A 16,805-nucleotide genomic window follows, 5' to 3' on the forward strand; every position below is an offset into this window, starting at 1 on the left:
TGTAACTGAGTCCCTCATGTGAGTTTGTCACTGCTTGGTCCCCCCCCCAGCCAAATCCAGAGGGGCTTGAGCCCCTCAGCCCCCCTGTAGTTTACACCAGTGCCCACAGGCTTAATAAGATTTGGTACTCCTGAGGTCTATCCCTGGAGGATTCACCTGTTAGCAATTATAGAAACATGGACCTGACAATCCCATCTGTTCATCTTTTAGGTACAGCGCTCTTCAGAATGATCTGGAAGACCTGGATCGCATCACGCACCGAACACTGATGGATATGTACAAATACAACATGCCTCTGGGGCAAAAAAAACGGATGGGCAAGACTAGTCGGAAACGCAGATCTAGAAGCCTATACAACCATGTCCAGCGTCACCCGTTGTGGAGGCAGAAGAGGGACAGTCAAGGCAGCATGGAGGATAACAATCCTGAAGTGGGCATGAACGACTGGAGGATTGGCTTCATCCTGGTGAGGCTGTTTCCCTTCTCCTTCAACTCCCTCTCCAGATTCTCCTTCCCTTCCTGCCATTGCTGTCTTGTAGTTGATTCTTGCCTATGGCTGCTCCACAGTCTGCTATGCTTGCTGTGCTCGGGAAAATATGAGGGTAGAGACGGTCGTGGAGACTCCGGATTCACCAGATCTTGTGATGGCAAGAAGACACAGAATCCTTCTGGCATGGCAAGAGGACTGCCCAGGCAGCCTGCCTTTTGCCGTTTGATGAGATGGCAGAGCGGGTGCCCATGCAGTCAAATGTGGTGTGGGTTTCCCATCTGTGTTGGTTTCCATCTGTTGACCTACAGCAGGCTGTTGAAGAGTTTCACAAGGCAATTAAAGTCTGAGTTTTTCAGAACTAATGAGGCTTCTCTCATTGGCAAGAAAGGTCCCTACTAAAAACAAAATAGACATATGCACTGACACCGTTCAGCAAAGCTTTCAAATTTGAGTTCTCCTTCCATTTTTTATTATGTCAGGCAGAGTTTTCTAGGAGAAGCTGTTCAACTTTTCCTGTAATGTTGCCATGAAATTCACACTTGTGATTATATTATAGCTGTCCCAAGGCTATACAGAATCACAGTCCTTGTGGCAGCCCAGACGTTAGCAAGCTGCTTCCCTTTGGATCAAAATTGGGTCAGCACAGTAACGTGCTGGCCTCAGTAGCTGCAGCCACCATGTGGGCTCATACTAACTTTTGTTGAGTCCATGCTAAGAGAGCTCAGACCCTGACAGTGGAGGCCCAGAAGGTGAGGCCAATTGCCTTAGCTGTCACACCCTAAGGGCAAGCCAAGTTCCTATGGGGTATCAGCATGCCTTGCTGTGCCACCTTAAGCAGAGAAGCAGCCCAGCCATACAAGCACCCTTGCTGTGATCCCTTGTGTTAGTTCCATCCATAGAGAGGAGCTTTTACATTGTTGGCACCAGTGTCTAGGAGGTCTAACCACCAGTGTGAAGTTGCTTGTTGTGCCTGCGTCTCTTATGCTTGGGCATAATTCCAGAGAAGCAGCAGGCCACAGTAACTTAACTGTGCAATCCTATTACTCCAATCCTATTGCTCCAATTTCACTGTCACCATGACAACTGGCTAGGTGCCGATCTCAGATCACTGAAATCTAAAGTAAAGTGATTTAATTTAACTCAGTTTAAGGTTCACTGATCTCAGACAGGATAAATCCAGTTGTTTGTTATGTTTGAAAGTCACTGTTCATCCGAGAAAACACAACACACACACACACAGAGTTTTTAATAACTTTTAATAACTTTTCAGCAAAGACAACTTTACTTGCTGAAAAGTATATTGAGGCAAATAAACGTATTAATAGTATGCAATGTAGGCATGGTACCCACTCACCCCCCGAAGATTCCTGAGAATAGTAGTTTCAAAGTACTCTTCCTTTCCTTTTATTCCCTTAGAAGCTCTTGAGCAGCAGAGGGGGTACTCTTCTAGATGTTCCTAGTTGCCCCTCACAGAACTTGCCAAAGGCAAGGGAATAACTGTTAATCCCATTTGTTTGCAGTATAAATATGGCCTAAAGCTACATATCTTCTAGCAATCTTCCTCAAGTGACTACCTCCCCCAGTCTTTTAGCATCAGCAAATCCACCAAGCACCTGCCCTCATATCCATTTGATATTTGTGTTCATTGCTTCTCCTCTTGTAAGGAAAGTCTCCGTTTCCGCACTCCATCACTTTTGTTTTGGGATGTCCTGACAAGATTGTTAATTCCCTTTGCAGTGGAATGAAAACAAGACTGACTGTTTCCATCAAATGTACTCGTCCGGTGTGGATGCTGTGCGAGAGTGGTACAGCTTCCATTACATCAACATCCTGGCCCGAATCCCTGCCACCAAAGATCTGGATGAGTCCAACTTTGAGAGCTTCATCTACGCCTGCCGTTTCAACGAGGCATCATGCGACAAAGCGTGAGTCCCCAAAGAACTGTTGTGTTCTAACACGGCCCTCGTTATCTTTGACTCCAGTCTAATTTTCAGAATTTATTTTATTTATTTATTCAAAACATTGATGTTCTGCCTTTCCCACAGTTCCCTCTGTAAACCATTTCAAAAAGCAGATCTGGCTATTAATAATTTATTCACTTAACAGAGCATTCCTGTGCAGAATTACTCCAGTCTTTTAAAAAGGTGATCAGTGGTACGGCCTACATTCCCCTCCTTTGTTGGCAAAGTATCACAAAATCCAGTCAATCAGATAGAGGGAGGGAGAGAGAATTACTCAGGAATCTGATGCCAAATACCCCAAATCCTGCTATGACTCTCACTGGTTTCTAAAGGCCAAGCTAGAAGTGTCTGCTGACTGCATTTTTAATTGATCTGTAGTTTTTTTAACACAGAGACATGAGCCCCCCCCCCCAAACAGGAGTGTGGTGGGACACCCCTAATTGCACAGGCTTGCTGGTCAGCCAGCTTGCCCGGAGACATGGCCTTGCCCCCTGCCCCAGCATGTTGGGTGTGCATGTTACCCAACTGGGGGGTCTCCTTGTGAGTTGAGGGAATTAGCAATCAAGGAGAAGCAGTGAGAGGGGGTAGCTAGCAGGATCTCCACCAACGTATACCAAGGTTGTTCCCTTAGAGAACTCTCTGAAAGAACCAAGTGGGTGTTCAACAGGAATGGCTTTATTAAAGGGGCAGCAAAAGCAAACATACAGGAAATCACACACAACACAGAGCTAACTAGAAAATAGGGAGGAAAAGAAAGCGGAGTACAGGGTCAGGTGATATTTACCAGTCTAGGAGATAGAGGATGTCCATAGAGAGAGTAGTGGCCAACAACCAGCTCTTCGTGGCAAGGAGAAGGAGAAAGCTCAGACATGTATCTGAAGGTGTGCATAGGATCCTGGGACACATGCTGAGACCATGGCAGGGCAGTCCAATTATACTGTGGAATGTGCCCAGGGGCAGGATCATGTCTTCTGCCCATAAACAATAGCTTAATGACTGTCTCCGGAGGTGAGACAATAAAATGGGAAAGGCTTGATTGCACCTTCCTGGGTGTAACTAAAGGTAAGAAAATTGATTGATGACCCGCAATTGATGGATAGGAAGGGCTATCAGACCCCTAAGTAGCCTTGCTTAGGGAGGAGGAAAGGGGAAGATTGGAAAGGTGTGGATGAGATTAACTCAGGAACTCCTGGAAGATCTCTTTTGTCTTTAAATCTTTGCACATCTCTGGAGTGTGGGGCAGCTAGTCATCCTTGCCTATGACTCACATTCCAGTGATTTTCCTGCAGCGAGTCTTGCGCAGCGTGTCTTGCGCTCAGGGCACATGAGAAGACGGGTTTATGATAGAGGCATATTCACAATCTTCCCTATTGTCATGAGGGTGGGGTTTGACTGCTAACCAGAGGAGGAGAGGGATTGCCCCTCAGTCCTCCATGGGTCACTGCCACAGCTTTCCTCCTGCTCCTTTTAAAGGAGGCAGATACTACCTAGCCGGGAGCTCTACTCTCTTCCTACACCAACCAAATGTGCAAGAAACAGCAATCCTCACTCTGTCGAAAAATGGACAGATTTTGTATTGTGAGCTGCCTTGTATTTCTTACTTTTGAAAAGCAGGATCGACGTGTTCCTCAGGAATAGTGCAGAGTGACTCATAAGCGTGTAACTATCCTGGAAGCAGGGGCGGGGGGGGCGGGGGTTGCATTGTGAAAGCACCCAAACGAAAGCATCAATTCTGCCCAGCTTAGAGACCCTGCACAGCCATGAATTCAAGGAATTTTCCAAACTGGAAGGAGCCAGGATGGGAGGTGGGGCTGGATGCCTGATGAAGCCCAGCGCACCTGCCCTGCCCACCCTCCCCCTGGCCCCTTTGCAAAGAAGTACTTGCAAAGCTGAGTCCGAGCTTTCCCTTCCCCACATGCAGATTCAGTGCTAGGGGGCAAAGGAGGCAGGGCAGGCAGCATGAGTCCACCTTATGATCCAGGTAGCATGATGAGGAGCGGCTAGGTGGCCATCTTCCTCCTGCATCTTCCTTGGGCGAACTGGCCAATCAGCAAGCCCGCTCGATTGGGGTTGCCCCGCTGAGCATCCGTTCTGGAGGGGGACCTCGCAGCTCTGTGTCAAAAAAACTATAAAGCAATTAAAATGGTGTCAGCAGCCACAGGTCTAACGCAAGGGAAGCCACTGCTTGCCGCTTGGCCTGAGCCTAAGTGCTGCCAATGCATCTCCAAGCCATTCCCCACTTGGGTTGCCAGCTCTGCTTCATCAACTGCCAGGAAAATCTGAAGGTGGCACCTAGGGAGGGTGATGTTTGGGGAGGGTGTGAAGTCCCTTCTGGGTAAAGCTGCAGAAATTTCCCCTGGTCTCTACATTAAAGACGACAGAGACATGGGGAAATTCCTAGAGTGTCATTATGGAAGCTGTTTTTTTCTCCCGCTCCTCAATTTCTTGAGGGGGGATTGGGGCCAAGGGCAGGGGTTTAACCACCATGGCTGAACAAATAGCAAACCTGTCCCCACCCCTCCCCTGGGAATGTCAAGTATTTGGAAAATGTTCTAGAGGGAGACCACAAAAACTCTTGGCCAATGTACCTGAATTCAGATTCTTGGAGAAAGTGATGGTAAACATTATCCAAAGTTGATGTGCTGTTTTTTAAAAAGTCGATGTGAATTTTACAGAGAAAAATCATGCATTACTGCTCTGTTTGAATTATATTTGTACTGAGAAAGAGTGCTTTAGCAAAATAATTATTCTGCTACCACTCAAGCACAACCTGGTCATGACTTTAAAAATGGATCAGAAGCCTGTTAAACACACCAACTTTGATACCGGCACATTTTCCCAAAACATGTCAAGCATACACTTCTATCCCTTCGATTGCGACATAGATGTCTTTCCAGCATCTTTAACTCTACTCCGTAAAAATTAGAGTTAACACTCTGTGGTTATTATGAAAAGAACAGCGGGACATACATGTGGGGGTGTTGGCAATAACTCCAAACAAAATTTAGATACAGAGGGGAAAATACCACCACAGGGGGAAGCATTCACAAAGGAGAAGCAGCAGATAAAGGGATGGGACTCCACTGTAAGTGTCCCCCCCCTTGTATTCCAATTGTCCTGACCAGCATGCATTTTCTGAAATCACATCTAGTTCCATTTTACGAGATATTAAACCAGAAATCCCAGCTGCTTCCTATGCAGAATAGGAAACTAGCCCAGTTCAGCCCATGCAAAGATGTTTGTGTGTGAAGCAGCTTCTCTTGTGACTTTTGGCAACTGCAACCATGTTCTTATGGAGGAGTGGAGATTTGAACTCAGGTCTCTCAAGTCCTTGTCTGACCTTCTAACCACTATACCACCCAGGCTCTCACACAATACCACGCCTGTACATATAGTGCTTGAGCACTTCCACCTGCCCCTGTCTTTGCAGCGCCAGTGAGGCAGGAAACCCCAGATGTTATCAACCCCCTGGTGGACTGCAGTTGGCTAGTCACTAGTTCTGCTGATGTAAACTAAATTCACACAGAGACACGTGAAGCTGCCTGCGACTGAGTCCAATTGTTGGCCTATCAAGGTTAATGGCGTACTCAGACTGGCTGCAACTCTCAAGGTTCTCAGGCAGAAGGGGTCCTTCACTTCACTTACTGCATGATGCCTGTGGCGAAACGGGGCCTTTCCTCCCCTCTGCCCACCCCTAACCCTTTCCGCCTCTGGCCAGGCACCTGGAGGGGCTGTCTCCCTTCCCTGTCTCCGGGTAGTTGCTGCCACCACTGTCCCTGTATGGGGTCCTGGTTAGGCGGGACAGCCTCCTAACCCCCCTCCTCTGCTAGTGGGCCCAAGCGGTTGGGGGACCATGTGGAACAGAAGAGCTTTCTGCCTTCATAAATTCCAAAACTCATTTATTGAACTTCTAACTATACACAGGCAAATATACAGTGAACGGAAGGAATAATACAACCTAAAAAGAAACCCCTCCTCTCTCTCCCTCGTGCCCTAATTGGATGTTGTGCAGGGCAGGCCCAATCCTTTGACACCTGGGGTTACACTAGATCTGCCTCTCCCCTCGGAGCCGTCTCTCCCTCCGCTCTCCAGCCACCAACCGTCCACCTCCAACTCCCGCCCCACCAACTGACTCGCTCTCCCTCCAATCACCTTCTACTCCAGGACTGGCCCCTCCCCTCTGCAGCCCATAGCAAGTGAACTCCACAAAGAGAATGGCGTTTCTCCACTATGCCTTTTTATCTTTTGGAGACCAAGTAGATGCTCTGCCCCTGGGTAGATCCCCTGTCTAGGAAGAAATACTGATGCAGCGGAATCATGCTTGTTCTGGGTCAGTTTGGCATCCAGTCAAGCCAGTGACGGTTCCAGCAGCTGTTTGCAGTGCTTTGTCAACTCACCTTGCTCTGACCTTCCTTTCACAACTTATTTACTCCTTTCTTCTCCCAAACCCACCTGTCGCTGTGGCTTGGCTTTATCGGTGCTGTTTTGACTCACCATTTGAATGCTGTCGATCCTTGTTTAAATTTGAATTACCTTTGAGCCATGCAGATCTGCACGTGATGCTCCTGAGACCTTATTTATGGTATCGACACAGCTTGAGGGTGCCACCCCTGTGCGTCTCTAAGACCTCTCTTCTTTGGGAAGCTCTTGAGCTTCTCCAGGAAGAGAAGAAACCCCTGATGGGTTTCCTGGAGAAAACGTTCTCTGGCAGGGCTCGTCTGTCACACGTGTGCTTCAGTTACGTTAATGAAGTTCAAATGGATTGCTCTAAATTGTGAGTAGGAAAATGATATGGTATCAGCTCAGTGATTATTGGGAACTAGGCCAAGAGTGAATATTGCTCCCGTTCTACAGTCACCCTACTCTCACTTCATTGGTCCTTCATTCATGCTGGAATGAAGGACCAACAGACGATGGAATCCAGTCATTCCCGACATGGCACCCTCAGGCACCATGCATGCATTTGCATTTATTGATTCATGTCCAACTTTTCTCCCCAGTTGGGATTTAAAGCAGTTTTAGAACATCATTCATCTTCCTCAGTTTTCTCACAACAACAACCCTGTGAGGTGGGTTAGGCAGAGAGGATGTGACTGGCCCCAGGTCACCCAGAAAGCTTCCATGGTAGAAGTATGGACTTGTGCCAGGGTCTCCCAGGAACTTAGTCCAACATTCTATCCACTACATCATGCCAAGTCTCCCGGATGGGTCTCCTGGGGCCCGTTTGCTTCTTCCTCTTCTCCAAGGCAGGGAGCTGGTCCTGGTTTTCCTCCCCGTCACGGGAGCAGGAGAAATCGGGAGGCATCGCCTTTGGGTCTGCATGCAGCGCCGATCTGAATCCGTTGCTTCCATTTGCTTGGCTCACAACCTCCCAACATTTTGTGGCCACTTTCAGCACCCCATGTCAGCCATTGTGCCGAGGCACCCCCACCCCCCCATTCTCAACATTTCAAAAGCGTCCATCGGCGCTGGAGACGACTTCTTATAACCTAAAAAAATCTGCCAATCGGTTCCTCCTTTCTGTCTCCCAACGGCAGATGTGGGTGTTTCCTCATGCTCTAGAGCAGGGGTGGCCAAACTAGCTTAACGTAAGAGCCTCATAGAATAAACGTCGGATGTTTGAGAGCTGCAAGACATGATGCGTTGAAGTGACTTCAGATGAGGAGGTGGGTTTGGGGGAGAGTCCTGAAAGTGACATCACAGGAAGGGGTGGGGTTTGGGTGCAGTATGCTGGGAGTAACATCATCAGAAGGGGTGGAGCTTGGGAAGAGCCATCACCTGACCTTTGACTTGGAAGTGACATCGCTAAAGTGACATCATATCCTTGCTAGGCTTCACCCTCAAAGTCCCCAGATATTTTTTGAGTCAGACCTGGCAACCCCAACATTTTTATTGAAAACATGAAAGACATGGAAAGGAAGAAGGAAGGAAAAAAAGAAAAGGGAGGGAAAGACATGGAAAGAAAGGAGGAAAGGGAGGGAGGGAAATAAACTAGACTAAAATAAAATGTATGGCCACAGCGATACTCAGAGACCTCCGGGAGCCACACAATATGTCTAGAAGAGCCACATGTGGCTCCCGAGCTGCAGTTTGGCCACCCCTGCTCTAGAGCATCTCCTACCCAACTCACCCCCACATTTCTTTTTTTCTAAACATCCAGTTTGAAGAAGCATCCGACTTTGTGGGTTGTTTGTTTTTTGCTGAAATGTATTCTGCTGTGGTTGCTGTTTTATTTCTTTTAAAGGAGTGACAAAGTGAGCTGGGGTGTGTGTGTGTGTGGAATTGTTCGGGGACCCTTAATTCCGTTTACCAGGATGCTCTGTCTCTCTTCTCCCAGGAACTACACACATTTTCACCACCCCATTTATGGGAACTGCTACACCTTCAACGACAACGACAGCTCCCTCTGGATGTCTTCCCTGCCCGGCATCAATAACGGTGAGCAGGCGCATGCTGGACAGTGGCAGATGTCACAAAAAGCTCCTCCAGCTCACAGCTCCTTCTAAAACGTTTTTAAATCCAACCCACCAAGGAGGTCACTCAGAGAAGAAAACTCCACTTGGGATTCTCGTAAGATGTGCGGGAATCTGCAGCCCCACCCCATCCCAACAAGCGTCCCCTTTGCCTAGGACTAGTTCATACAAAGGAGGTGGGGGAACTGCTGGAGGACTACGCTTTAGACCACAGGGCAGCTTGTTTGCATGGGTGGCTGTTTCCTTGTGGGGAAGAACAAATATCTGTGCATACAAACAAGCATGGCAGGAAGGAAGCTTGGCTACAACTCTTCTATCTGGGCTGGAGCTGAAGGCGCCACTCTTCTGGTGGAAGGGCACTCTTTTGTTAGTGGAGCTTTGCCCGTCCCCACTCCCAGCACGCACCTCCACTTCTATTGCATAGCGGAGCCAACATCTCCCAGTTGCCTTTAACTTGATGGTTTCTTTATTAACAGGAACTGTGACTTGGCTTGGAAGATATCAGAATACTTCACTAAAGGCAGTTCCTTGTTCACCAGGCCCAGGCTTGCCCTGGCCTGATTCTGGAGAGTTCTTGGTAGGCCCCGGACCCTGGCAGGCTTATAGCAGGGAAGGGGAAACTGTGTCCCTCCCACCCTCTGCCCTGCACTGAGGCTGACTGGGTTATCCTCTTTAAAAAGCAGCATGAAACAATTTGGACCTCCCTGTGTTCCCTTGACACCTCCCCCCCAGCACAATCTTAGGGACTTCGTGGGCTGCAGAAGGAGGGGAGACGGCGGGGAATCCTGCTCTGCTAGCTTTGCAGGCAGTGCTCTGGATCCAGCTCCCTGACATCCAGTTTGTGAGGAGCTTTTGGATGGAGGAACATTTGGTCTTGGGACTAGGCTTGCAAGTCCTGTGGGGCTCAAGGCAGGGGACTGGGGGTCTGGGGAGGGCATACCACTGAAGGCACGCCACCTTGCACGCTTTAGAATGCTTCTGCGTCGCACTGGGAACGGCGTCATTCCTGGTGCAACACAGGTTGTGGGAGGTGCTGTTCAGTAAAAATCAGCCCCAAATGTAGTGTTTGGGGCTGATTTTTACTGAATTGGCCACTGGTGCAACCCCTCTCATCCATGTCACGCTGGAAATGATGTCATTCCAGTGCAATGCAGAAGTGTTCTGGAGCATGCAGGAGCATGCTCCAGAATTACCAGCCCCATTCCTCCTCCCCTCCTCACTGCCAGCCTAAGTGAAAAGCAGCTGGGGGCAGAGGCTGGCAGCAGAGGACCCCCCACTTGGGGACTTGTAACCCTACCTGGGACTGCCTGAAGCCTGCATTCCAAACATAGTCGGGCTGCCGTGCCAGCTGTCTGTGTAAGTGAGGCTTCTCAGACATTGCGCCAGAGGCGAGACTTGTCCTCACTGTTTCCACTTTCCAGCTGATCCTGCACCAGATTCTAACCCAGTTTCCAGATTCTACCCAGTTATACCTCCTACCTCCTGTCTCTACTACCTAACCTCAACAGTGCCAGATGACTTTCTGAAGGCCACAGGGCTCAAGGAAGAATCACCCCAGAATTCCCTTTAGACTATGTTGCATACTCTGTCTCTTTGCTGTCCTTAATTGGACCTTCCTTTCATCACCTTTCCCCCATTCTTTCAACGCTCTCTGCACTCTAGCCCATTTTTTTTGTGCTTTACTTGTCTCTTCAGGCCTCTCCCTCGTCGTCCGCACAGAGCAAAATGACTTTATCCCTCTACTCTCCACGGTTACGGGAGCCCGAGTGATGGTACACGGGCAAAATGAGCCGGCGTTCATGGACGAGGGGGGTTTCAATGTGCGTCCCGGTGTGGAGACCTCTATCAGTATGAGAAAGGTAAGGGGGGGGGAGACGGCTTCAGCATGCAAGGGGAAGCAGCTGTTAGCATGGGTACAGGGAAGGGAAAGCAGAAATGTGCAAAAAGATCTGTTTTGTTCTGTGGTTAGTTCAGTCCACAGCCTCTTGTCTAGATTTACAGGTCATAACAGGTCAAAATAAAATAACTTCCATTATTACGCAGTTCCATGAAAGCAGAGTGTCAACAAACTGAGCCAACATCATTAATCTTGTATTGTCGAAGGCTTTCACGGCCGGAGAACGATGGTTGTTGGGGGTTTTCCGGGCTGTCTTGCCGTGGTCTTGGCATTGTAGTTCCTGACGTTTCGCCAGCAGCTGTGGCTGGCATCTTCAGAGGTGTAGCACCAAAAGACAGAGATCTCTCAGTGTCACAGTGTGGAAAAGATGTAGGTCATTTGACACTGTGACACTGAGAGATCTCTGTCTTTTGGTGCTACACCTCTGAAGATGCCAGCCACAGCTGCTGGCGAAACGTCAGGAACTACAATGCCAAGACCACGGCAAGACAGCCCGGAAAACCCCCAACAACCATCATTAATCTTCATTACAACAATCGTGCAAAAAAAAAAGTTCAGCAATTGCAGAAAATAAAATGATCAACCATTTGACCTTTTCATCCCCGCCTCCTATTTTTCTGACCTGAAGCAATCCCGAAGGGGCAGCATTTGATCTGCTAGGGAAAGCCACAAGAGGATCTATGGGTTCCCCCAGTAGGTCAAACAGTGCAGAGTAGGAAAATGGCCCGGGGGAAGAAGGCTGAAGCCCTTTGTCCACGCACACCACAGTCGCAACCGGACTTGGCCGCTGCCGGTGTGGAAAAGGAGGAGAACCTGCAAGGCATGTGTGATGGTTGCCCAGGACACAGGGTGAGCCTGTCTACTCTGGGTAACGTATGCACACTTACGATGGAGCACATGGCTTGAGCCTGACATATTCACCTATCCACCTTGTGGGGAAGTTGCAGGTTCTCAGTTTCCCTCTGTGCAAAGCTCGATTTGTGCTAGCGCTCTTTGGCATGTGTACTGGGTTTCCCCAGTGGGCCAAGTAGCACCCCCGTCAAGACCATTTCAGATCAGGAAAATGGCTCAGGGGGATGGCTAAAGCCCCTTCTCATGCACAGCACAGTCTCGGTCCAAATCCACTACTCTTTACAGGAATGGAAGAGCTCGCATCTGAGTGTTGTGCAAGGTGGGAGCCTCAGATCCAACCTGCCCACTTGGTAATGTCCGAAAGATCCAGTGCTGCTATGCTCGGCACACCACCTTATGCTACAGTGGGCCATTTGCTTTAACCCAAGGCTCCCCCAAGCCTTCCTTTGGAGCCTCTGGCAACCTGCTCCATCCTGACACCCCTGCCATGCAGGCCAGTCTCTGCAAAAGCAGGAGCTGAGCTGTGTGTGTGGACTGATCAAGAGAAGAGGGCTGGGTGCTTGAAGGTGGGGCATGGGTGTGCCCCAGACTTAGCATGGCTTATTGTGGTGCAGCAGTAGCATAATATGCAGAAATATGTGGCAGGAGAGGAAAAGGCATAATGGAGCTCTGTGATGAAGAGGTGGAAGATAGCATGCTAGTGGCCAGGTAAGGGCACTATGTATTGATATCATAATTGACCAACACAGAGGTTTCATATTGCCTGCTGATGATAAGGGCCGGTATGCCCCTATTCCTATTGTGCTAGGCTCTGAGGCAGCCCTCCTACTAGGCAGTCCGAGAGTGCCAGAGGACAGGGGTGTGCAAGGGGCACTAAATGCAGGCAGTACCACGGCACTCAGGGCTCCAGCACTCTGCCAGTGTTGCCAAGCCAGCCAGTGGCTCAGAGCACAACTAGAATGCCAAAAGCCCTTGGGCCAGTTCGTGCTGGGACCAGGTGGGAGAGGAACAAGAGAAAGCACCTTAGCAGGAGAGGCAGGTGGAAAACAGAGGATGGCACGGAAGATGCATTGAGCTGATAAGTTTCAAATTGTTGTGACAGGAAACAACAAACCGCCTTGGAGGCAGCTACAGCGACTGCACAGAAAACGGGAGTGACGTGCCAGTGAAGAACCTCTACCCATCCCGTTATACTGAGCAGGTATCTCTATTCCCCATCAGCACCATGTCCCCCATGCCAGCTGAGCCCTGGCACCATGCCTACCTACCTGGGACATTACCTGTGTAATCAAGGGTTTCCCTTGCCTTCTCCCAGGTCTGCATCCGTTCCTGTTTTCAGAAAATTATGGTAGAACGTTGCGGCTGTGGCCATTACTTCTACCCATTGCCCCCTGGAGCAGTTTATTGCGACTACACTAAACACTCAGGCTGGGGTAAGTTCAGAGGAAAGATTAGGGATTTCGAAATGAAGAGGCCACCCATTTCCTACTTAGGGAATCCCTTTGCCCACTCTCCCTAACTCCTTGCTTGCTCACTCGATGTGCACCGCTTGGACAACTAACTCCTATGTCCATTTCTCTCTCCTGCTGAGGTTATTGTTATTACAAGCTCCAGGCTGAATTCAAGGCAGGCTTTCTGGACTGTTTCAGCAAATGTCGGAAACCATGCAAGTGAGTAGAACTTGTGGAGTTGCATTCCTGGCGCTGGTCAAATTCCACAGGGCTTGCTTAGCAAAAGAAAATATTCAATAAAATGGAGCAGAACAGGGTTGGGATTCAAGATCTGATACGTCAGTTTACCCGAGCCTCCCAAACTCTGGCCATGGGAGAGCATGCCCGTGTCCCAAACATCTTCCAGAAATCCAGCAATACTCAGTTGTTCAACGATGTCTTTCAGACGCCTGTCACTGGATGTACTTTCTCAAACTGATGAGGCATATCAGGAAAACTTAATATATGCCTTGAAGTAAGATGTCGTTGTTGTTGGCCTTACTCCGCGTATCGCCTGCGCAGTGCAACCATATCGGCTGGGCACAATTTAGTCTAAGTGACAACAGAATAACACAGGCAGAAATACTTGGGCAGGAAGTATCTGGATGTTCAGGAGGAGATTACTTCCGCACTGTGGCTGTAAACATCTCATGTCTTGACTCCTTAGGGTGACCGAGTACCAGCTTTCGGCTGGATATTCACACTGGCCTTCCGCCGCCTCTGAGGTAGGGAGAGACTTTCTGGTCGTATATGCGTACACAAATCACTTCTGGTGGGACTGCCAACTACAGCTTGGGAAATTCCTGTTGATTTGGGGGTTAGTGCCTGTGGAGGGCAGAGTCTGAGGAGGGGAAGGGGCTTGGCGGGGATCTGCTGTCCACATCTGCCATCCAAGGCTGTTTCCTCTGGGGAAACTGATCTCTCTCGCACAGAGACCAGCTGTCACCCAGGGACAACTCTGGGCCTCACCTGAAATTTGCTATAATACCTACAATGGACCACGGTGTGGTATTACCAACAATACAACAGAGCCACCGTGTGGTAATAATTCATAATTACTCAAGGAACACCAATATCTTTTAAAATTAAGTGTTATAATGTGGTGTCAGCAACAGTTCAACAAATTATATTACAGCATATTCACAATAGTCTATTGCAAGCCATTAATTCCACAAACTGATGAAAAATACAACCGGCTTCCAATATTTATCCCATTTCTGTTAAATATAAAGACATCTTCAGCAGGGCACATTCACTTTTTCTCATAAAATCATCTTCAGTCATTAATTGTTGGCGAAAACAGAAGGCAGTTCTACAACAAAATACAATGTGCAAACACTCAATACCAATGTCCGGTAGTATCATATCAAAATGTAAACATTAAATAAATCCAAAAACTTCTTACCAAGCCTATACATGTTAATACAAGTTGAAAAAGTTCTCGGTTACAATGTAGCTTCTGGAACACAAAAAATATCACAGAGTCAAATGGTAATCAGGGCTTTTTTTCAGCTGGAACGCACCAGAACGCCGTTCCAGCAGCCCCCCAAAGTAACCATGTGATTGGGTGGCCCTGCCCACCTGGTTCTGCTTCCGTGCAGGCCATGGCTCTGGCTCTTAGCACACTGGGCCTCCACGGGGCAAAACAGAGCAGCCAACCAGCCAGCCAGCGAGTTCTCCCCCTGGCTGCGGTGTCCTGCCTGCTTTTGCGCCTCCCTCGAGCGGCCCGGAAGGCGGTTTAAACTTATTTTTTTCCCCTTCAGCTGGCCAGCGGGGACTTCCCCGGTGGCCAGATGGGGGTTACAGGGCTTGGGAGCAGCACGGAAGGCAAATTAAACTTGAATCCCTCATTCATCTGGCCTTCCAGGTACTTCTGCACAGTAGCATGGAAAGCGGCATTTCAACCCAACCCGCTTGTCTCTGCTGCCTGGCCAGGCACTGGAAGCCGGGGCTTAAATGCCCCTTTCTGTGCCGCTGCACTGCAGCACGGTATGGGGCATTTCAACCCAGCCCACTTGCTTCTGCTGTCTGGCCAGCAGAAGAGAGAAGGGGAGGGGGCATAATGGGGAAAAGAGACTGAATGGGCTGGGAGCGGGGAGGAAAAGACGAAAAATGAGTGTGTGGGTTAAGAGGGAAAGAGTATGATGTGGAGGAAAGGGAGAAAGAGAGAAGGGGTTGAGGAAAGAGACAAGGGGGAAGGAGACAGAATGGATTGAGTAGAGGGAGGGAAAGAGGTGGAGAATGAGTGAGGGGGGTGAAGAGGTAGGGAGTGAGAGGAGGTGAAGGAAAGGGAGAAAGAATGAAGGGATGGAGGAAAGAGACAAGGGGGAAGGAAACAGAATGGATTGAGTAGAGGGAGGGAAAGAGGTGGAGAAGGAGTGAGAGGAGGTGAAGGAAAGAGAGAAAGAATGAAAGGGTGGAGGGAAGAGACAAGGGGGAAGGAGACAGAATGAATTGAGGAGAGGGAGGAAAAGAGATGAAGAATGAGTGTGTGGATTAAAAACAGGAGGAGTGATTGGAGGTGGCAGGAGAGGGTGAAAGAGACAATGGATTTGGAGCTTAATGGGAGAAAGATAAAGAATGGTCTGGGAGCAGGGAGGAAACCCGGGATATAGAATGGGTGGATGGGTTAATAGGGAAATAGGGTTAATAGGAGGTGCCTATGAGAGAGAAAGAGTGAAGTAAGACAGGGAAGAGACAAGAGGGTTTAAAGGAAGGAGAGAGAATAGGTTGGGAGCAGGGTGGTAAAGAAATGGAGAATGGGTGGATGGCTTAAGCAGGGAAGAGTGACAGAAGACGTGGCAGAGAGGGGGAAAGAGTGCAGAGGTGGAGGGAACAGACAAGGGGAAAGAGTGAAGTCGAGCAAGGAAGAGTGAAGAGGGATTGAAGGGGGAACGAGAGAGAATGGACCAGGAGCAAGGAGATAAAAAGATGGAGAATAGGTTAAGAGGGGAAGAGTGAAGGCGGGAAACGGGGGAAAGAGACAGAATGGATTTGGGGCAAGGAGACAAAAAGTGGGTAAGGAATCAGAAAGGGTAGGTGGATTGATCAAGAAGGAAAGCGTGACAGGAGAGCTGGAGAGGGGGAAAGAGTGGAGGGATGGAGGAAAGAGAGAAGGGGTGTTAAAGGAGGAAAGAGACAGAACCCTCCCAACCCATTCTCTTTCCTCCTTTAACACCCCTTCTCTCTTTCCTCCATCCCTCCACTCTTTCCCCCTCTCCAGCTCTTCTGTCACGCTTTCCTTCTTAACCCACCCACTCATTCTCCATCTCTGTACCTCCCTGCCCTGAACCCATTCTGTCTCTTCCTTTAAACCCTTTCACCTCTTTACTTCTTCACTCTTTACCCGTCCACCACCACCTGTCACTCTTACCTTCTTAACCCGCACACCCATTCTCCATCTTTCCCCCATTAACCCTCCTTAGCCCCTTCCCCTCTTCTCTCCATCCCTTCACTGTTCCCCTCCACCATATCCTCTCACTTTTCCCCTCTTAATCCACCCACCCATTCTCTATCACTTTTCCTCCCTCTCCTCAACCCACTCTGTCTCCTTCTCCCTTGTCTCTTCCCTTCACCCCTTCACTTTCTCCCTTTCCTCCACCTCCTGTCACACTTCCCCTCTTAATCCACCCACCCATTCTC

General features: G+C 49.1%; 1 protein-coding gene across 1 annotated transcript in view; it reads left to right on the top strand.

The window, feature by feature from the left end:
* SCNN1A (sodium channel epithelial 1 subunit alpha) overlaps window positions 1-16,805 on the top strand; it is a 65,589-nt gene that overhangs the window by 42,290 nt on the left and 6,494 nt on the right. The window contains exons 3-10 of the mRNA XM_055002974.1: window positions 211-466; window positions 2,228-2,415; window positions 8,789-8,889; window positions 10,620-10,783; window positions 12,776-12,874; window positions 12,989-13,106; window positions 13,265-13,343; window positions 13,831-13,888. Coding sequence (XP_054858949.1) covers window positions 211-466; window positions 2,228-2,415; window positions 8,789-8,889; window positions 10,620-10,783; window positions 12,776-12,874; window positions 12,989-13,106; window positions 13,265-13,343; window positions 13,831-13,888 — 1,063 coding nt within the window. The remainder of the gene's footprint in view (window positions 1-210; window positions 467-2,227; window positions 2,416-8,788; window positions 8,890-10,619; window positions 10,784-12,775; window positions 12,875-12,988; window positions 13,107-13,264; window positions 13,344-13,830; window positions 13,889-16,805) is intronic.

Source organism: Eublepharis macularius, chromosome 18 (genome assembly GCF_028583425.1).
Source record: "Eublepharis macularius isolate TG4126 chromosome 18, MPM_Emac_v1.0, whole genome shotgun sequence".
Taxonomy (NCBI): domain Eukaryota; kingdom Metazoa; phylum Chordata; class Lepidosauria; order Squamata; family Eublepharidae; genus Eublepharis; species Eublepharis macularius.